This window comes from Trichomycterus rosablanca, chromosome 27 (assembly GCF_030014385.1).
Source record: "Trichomycterus rosablanca isolate fTriRos1 chromosome 27, fTriRos1.hap1, whole genome shotgun sequence".
Lineage (NCBI taxonomy): Eukaryota > Metazoa > Chordata > Actinopteri > Siluriformes > Trichomycteridae > Trichomycterus > Trichomycterus rosablanca.
The window spans coordinates 10,514,016-10,520,748 of NC_086014.1; the positions used below are offsets into that span (position 1 = coordinate 10,514,016).

General features: G+C 37.8%; 1 protein-coding gene across 1 annotated transcript in view; it reads left to right on the top strand.

Annotated features, from left to right (window-relative positions):
- Positions 1-1,112: 1,112 nt before the first annotated feature.
- The window catches only part of map2k5 (mitogen-activated protein kinase kinase 5), a 51,206-nt gene continuing 45,585 nt past the window's right edge, over positions 1,113-6,733 (top strand). Inside the window, exons 1-3 of the mRNA XM_062989780.1 lie at positions 1,113-1,694; positions 1,785-1,833; positions 3,297-3,364. Of these exons, the coding sequence (XP_062845850.1) occupies positions 1,563-1,694; positions 1,785-1,833; positions 3,297-3,364 (249 nt within the window). The 5' untranslated portion in view covers positions 1,113-1,562. The remainder of the gene's footprint in view (positions 1,695-1,784; positions 1,834-3,296; positions 3,365-6,733) is intronic.

Here is a 6,733-nt window from a genome sequence, read left to right on the forward strand (position 1 = left end):
GTGACTTCTCTTTACCCATATAAACAGGGCTAGTTGAACTAAACCCAGTACCAAAGCCATGCAATGAACTGAACACAGTGGAATAGGAATTTGGAATCATTAACTGATGGGAACACTGACGGATCCTAACATTATGCTTAGGCCCAATGTATATTGTGATAACAGTGTACATGGAACAGTGCCAGGGTTGGTACTTTTCTTCACCTTATGATATAAGACATTTGTCTCACTGTAAAATAATAATACAAAATGGTCCGCCATGAATTAAATGCTTCTGGAACACAGAAGCCCATGGACATAAGTCCTGCTTCAAAATCTGCCCCTTAACACTTGACTGAAGTTTGTTGCTGTTATTATGGACAAAGAAAAATCATCAGCAGCTGTAAATCTAAATCTCTCTCTTTCTTTCTTTGTGGACAGTATCGTCCTTGTTCCAGCAGTTTCTAATTTATGGCAGACTGGTGGTTGGTGGTTCTTGGATTACATCTGGCCATCCAAACAAATTTCCTGTCAGTATAAGGTGAAAGTTTGAGTTGTCTCACCAACCTTGACAAGAAATTACTGGCCGTACATTTAAATGTGCGTCTCGGTGGTAAAGGTAATCAGAAGGTCATTGGTTCAATTATCATTACAGTCAAGTTGTCATTGTTGGGCCCCTGAGGAAGGCTTCTAACCCTCAACTGCATACATTATATTCAGTCACAATCACAACTCACTTTTAAGTAACACATAATATAATGTCCTTTTATTTGTCATATAAAAGAATGTAAATTAAATTAAATTGATGCAAATTGATGAATGAATTAGTAAAAATTCAGCTATAAATATAATATAGACACACAAACAATTAAGAAATTTTATTTTTTGTGACTTAAAATGTCATATTTGTGGCACATTAAGCTCTTTGAAAACAATACATTTTCAAATAAGACATATTTGACAGCCTTAGAGTATCATTTCTGGCACATTTTGGAATAAAATGTGTTAATAAAAAGTAAATAATTGAAATAAGTGAATAAAATGTGGTATTAATTATTTCTGTAGTGTTTATTATACTGTTCAGCAAACTACTGTACTATGTAGAATTGCTATGTAGTAGGGTAGTATGGGACTGGGGAATGTACCAGGTCCAATAATGGCGAATTTCCCTTTCTGACTTCAAGTAGTACAGTCCGACAAACTTCCGCTCGGTTTGTTGACAGTTAGTTTGCGAGTAACTTACTTTTAATAAAGCATAATTTTATTTTGAAAGTGTCATAATGACCGTTTTGCAATTTCACTTAAATTAATTCGCCCGGTTTATGGTTGCGGTGGTTTAGTTAGCTAGCATGCTAACTGCTTTGCTTGTTAGCCATATTAGCTATCTGGGTTAAGTCTCAAATGGGAGCGTGTTCCCTACTTTGACGCACTATGTACTATGTTCGAATGATCAGTTTTTGTACGCTTTATAGTGCACTTTAATGTTTTATTGATTGAATTTGCGATTCAGCCCAGCTGAGGTAAAGCATCAGAGTAAAACAGTAGCAGTGGTCGGATTATGATTATGATTAGATTTATCTGTTATGCTTTTGCTGGTTATGAATAATTTGTGCAGCATGGACACCGAGGGCATTGAGATTCGGATAAAAACACCGGCCGGCGATATGGACTCATCTGTGGACTGTCCGTCCTTGTTGAGCTTTAACGACTTACTGGTAAAAACATAGTACAAGTTTGTTTTGTGTTTGATTTTTACCATTAAAGACGTGCATCAAACACATTGTGTTTATATTTTTGTTTTGCAGATGGCAATCAGAGATGTGATGCCTGAAGCTACAATTACAGCGTTTGAATGTAAGAATTGCTCACTTGTTGTTGTAAATATTATTTGTTTGTGTACAGAAGTTGTTATTCTTGCTGTCAAGCTGCCAAACAACCCACTGAAGTGCACCAGGCAAAGCTGGATAGTTGGGGTTTTTAACTCAACCCAAAATCTAAACTGACTTTTAACTTTAGGTTTTTTTTTACACATTATTTCTACATTGTTATGTGTTGACAGTAAGTAAGACTGAACCCATTACTATATACTGTGCCCCCAAAACCGCTATTCAATAAGGTGCTTGTGCTTACAGGCTATTGACCCTTGATTAGCTGTTACTAGTTTCCTATTTAGTTAGGTGGCATGGTGGCTCGGTGGGTAGCACTGTCACCTCACAGCAAGAAGGGTCCCTGGGTTCGATTCCCAGATGGAGCGGTCCAGGTTCTTTTTGTGTGAAGTCTGTGTGGGTTTCCTCCGGGTGCTCCGGTTTCCTCCAACAGTCCACATCGGATAAAGCACTGGTAAAACAGACAATGAATGACCAATGAATGAAAGACTCCTGGTGACAACCACCCATCAGGTTTCTCCAGATCTTCCTGTCTTCTGTTCAGGCTTCTTGATGGCACATTCATTATTCCTGTACATGTATTCACCAATATCGTTGATATCTGTCCTGTTAATTTTTATTTTCAAGTCTTCCAGACATAACTGTTGTCCACTTAAGTGGTTCTTCTCATAATGTTCCAGAATAACAGAGCTTCTGATTGGTTATCTGGGTCTAAATTGGTCAGTGGGCCATTTCTTCGTAAAATATACATTTAGAAATCAATATTTAGCCATACTCCCGTCACCAAGGTAATATGCACTGTATGGCATGGGTTAGGGCATTGGGTTATCGATCGAAAGGTTGAGGGTTTGAATCCTAGCTCCTCCAAGCTGCCACTGTTGGGCTGTTAAGAAGGGTACTTAAGGGTGCTTTTCAGGTCTAGGGGTGCTGTATAATGGCAGGACCTGAGCTTTGACCCAAGCTTTCAAATAAGCTGGGATACGCAAAGAAAAGAATTCAGTTGTACTCTACACATGTATAGTATGGCACTAAAGGTTATTCATTCTGTTCCTATGTACTGTTTTTTATCTTTAGTATAATTGATATATGTATCACCACAGTTTAAAGAAATGTCAAACAACTCAAAATACATATATATATATATATATATATATATATATATATATATATATATATATATATATATATATATATACACACACAATAAGGGACTATAGTCCCTTTAAAATCAACAGTACTTTATAGTCTCCCTTTTGAAGTAGTATAGCATGGTGTTGGTGGACAGCTTCAGTGATCAGTATCAATTCAAGTCAATCGATCAATCAATCATCTCTGGTTAGTGATTGTGTGTAGCTAGCATGTTCTTGCTGCATCTTAAATGAATGTTGAAATTATAAGCACAAGCTCACAACAATGCACTGTATGTTTTAGATGAGGATGAAGTTGGTGACAGAATTACAGTTCGAAGTGATGAAGAACTCAAAGCAATGTTGTCGTATGTAAGTACTCTTTTTAAATTTAAATGTACTCTGTTATCACCATATTTGTATCACATTATATTCAGCAAAGTATAAGTATGAGATGGTGCACACCAGGCACGGCATCAAATGCACTGATTTAGGCCATAAAGGCTCGATTTATAGGGTGCTGCAGGTTCCCCCATCTCTGTACAGATCTTCTGGATCTCTAATAGAGTTTTAATGCTTCTGACCTCTTATAATTACTGACCCTACACTATCAAAATCCGTAATCTTGCTAGTTCGATCTCTCTATTAAAGTCGGAAGTGTTTGTTAAAAGAAAAAAGCTGTTAAAATCCCTCGTGGTATCCGTTCACCCTCGGGCAAAATCATCGTATTACTTAGCAGATTGGCATGGATAACAAGTAGCTGTGTTTTCTTATCTCTTTATTCATCATCTTGCCTTTTTTCGGCTGTAACAATTGATGTTTCCATGGCAACCCATGACCCCTGGCAGGCTCTTACGCTGGCGCGGCATTAACCATGCGCGATGGAGCAAAGACGCCAAATTACATCTCTGCTTCTTTACTCAAGGCGCCGAAATACTGAAGTTTGAACGCTGTGCCCTGAGCCAGGCGCGAGCAAAATAGCTGCCTGTTTTTGAACAACCGTGTTGGATCAGTTACCATATTAACAGGCATGTATTTGGTACCCGTTTACGTGCTGTTTGCTGTTTTGTTGATATTAAGACACCTGCACTGATTCAAATCAGTACATCGTGGCTCGGTGGGTAGCACTGTCGCCTCACAGCAAGAAGGTCCCGAGTTCGATTTCTAGGTGAAGCGGTCTGGGGAACTGTCCTTTCCGTGTGGAGTTTGCATGTTCTCCCCGACCCCGTGTCTGTGTGGGTTTACTCCAGGAGCTCTGGTTTCCTCCGACAGTCCAAAGACGTGCAAGTGAGGTCAATTGGAGATACTAAAGTGTCCATGACTGTGTTTGACATTTAAAAAGACTTGAACTGATTAATCTTGTGTAATGAGTAACTACATGTGCTGTCATGAATGTAACCAAAGTGTAAAACATGGCGTTAAAATCCTAATATAATAATAATAATAATAATAATAATAATAATAGTATCAGTATCATGGCTTACACTGGCCCAGACCACTGAATTGACATTGGGTTAGATTGAAACCTCTGAAATTCTGCGTGACTGTTGATATTGTTAAATAAGAAAGGAAAATAGGATAGTTATATGACTAGCTAGTTTTTTTCTGGGTATGTGGCATTGTTTCCAAAATATTTAATGTGTAAAGTTATAGCAATGACGAATTCAAATCTGTTCTCGTGTGTGTTGCCCATGGTTTTCTTCAAAATGCATTCAGTCCTGCGTTTTGTCCTTTCGCCCTTGCTCTGCGTATTCTTTTTACGTCTTCCCTCCGAGCCAATATTAAACGCATCCCTCAATACTTACTGTTCAAATCGCGAAAGTCAGAAGTAATGACTTGTAAACGTTTCTCTCCGAAGTGCAGCGAAAGACTAAATGAACTATCAACTTTTATTATATATTATTCAGTACTTAAAGATCCGCCTCATTAGAAGCGCGCCCCCCCTCTGCGCCGAGGAATTTTTCAAAATCCACTTTCAGCTGGTGTTGTCTTTTACCCCCTATCAGCTCCCAGTGACTAGAATAGCCACAGGCTTGATAATCACTATTTCTGAATTCTTATTGTTTTTTTTATGTGAAGGAAAAAGGCGGATTCATTTGTTTTATTTACTCCAGTTGCTTTTCTGTTTCATCAGGCTGGCTGCTGTTCTCTAAATGCAAATTAAGCTTGGCGTGTCGCAGTCGTCTATTTTGAAACGTTCTCACGATGATCTTATTACAAAGGGAGTTTTTGAGCCTTTTGGGAGAAAGCACAATATGGAAGGAAGCGGAGTGTTTAGGAAAGGATACATGGGTATGGGTCACATGGGTGTTACGTAATGAAAGCACCGTGGTTTGTATTTTGCTCACGTGCCCGTCTGGTCTCCAGTGAGCAGTGCGTTTATGAATTGCCTTCGTGTCATTAATTCCACATGAAGGGTTGGCTGTTCTGTTAAACTGGTAGGAGTTAAAGAGATGGAAGCTTTGGTGGTACTTAGGCAGATCATTCTCGGATTCTCGACTACCCTTCAATGCTCAACTCATTGGGACTTATATGTATTTGGCCAGAGAACCACTGTCCAGCTGCAAGCTTCAGTATCAGCTCGAAGGTGAACCCGTCCTGCATTTTCTACAACCTTGGGCCTGTACCTGAACATATAAACTTATGGTAATTGTGCTAAATGTTAGTTAAAACACTTAATTTATTAATTAAGTTTATAAATTAATTAAGGCATTTTCCTAATGAAGTGACATCACACAAATTATGCGATACAACCTGTCGGCATAACATGCACCAAAAAAAAAAGAAATTCAAGACAGCCCTTTTCAGTGGCTCAACACTTAAGCTGATGGACCCTTGATCGAAAGGTTGAGGGTTTGTGCCCCGCCATAGCTAAGCTGTTCTGCCCTTGAGTGAGCCACTTTGAATAGAAGCATCTGTCAGATGCCTAAATAAAAACGTACTTTCAGATCATGCCGTAGCATCTCGGTTGGACTAAGGACTAAACCCAGATTCTGACATAATGTTATTGCTCATATTTTACTCAGATGTTCAACTCATTGAATTGTTGCTTCACCCCTATAAAATATATTATAAAATATATAAATATTTAAAAAAATATATAGAATATAATATATAGATATATACATATAATAAAAGAAAATATTATGTTATTTAATTATAATTAAAAATATTACTAATATATAATATAATAATACTAAAATATGTTTATTCTATTATATAGAATATTACTATTATAATATAATAATATTAATTGTTATTATTATTATTATCATTATTTTATTATTTTGTCTAAGGATAAAAGCTGGGTCCCTGGGAGACATGGTGGCTCATTTGGTAGAGTGGGTGCTGCTAAGCTGGGTTTAATCTTAGCCTTCGGTTACTGTCTGTAAGGACTTTCACGTCTTCCTTCTGTCTTTATGTGGGTTTATTTTGACTACTGCCTGTTCTTAATAGATGCAAATTGTGAGTGTGTAAATGAGTAAGGGAGGCTCCGGTCCCACCATGACCAGGATGGTGGTGTTAAAACAGTCGAAACAAATAAATGTACAGTTATTACAACTAAATGATTGTAATTACACAGTGAGAGAGAGAGAGACGAAGGTTTTTATTTTTTTTTATTTTTTTTATCTTCCCCCAATGTCAGTCCACTAATTGAGGAGCACTTTATTCTGGGTGTGTTAATGATAATTCAGCGCCTGCAGGAGAACCGTTCGGTCCCATCACCCTCCTCAGTCTTGA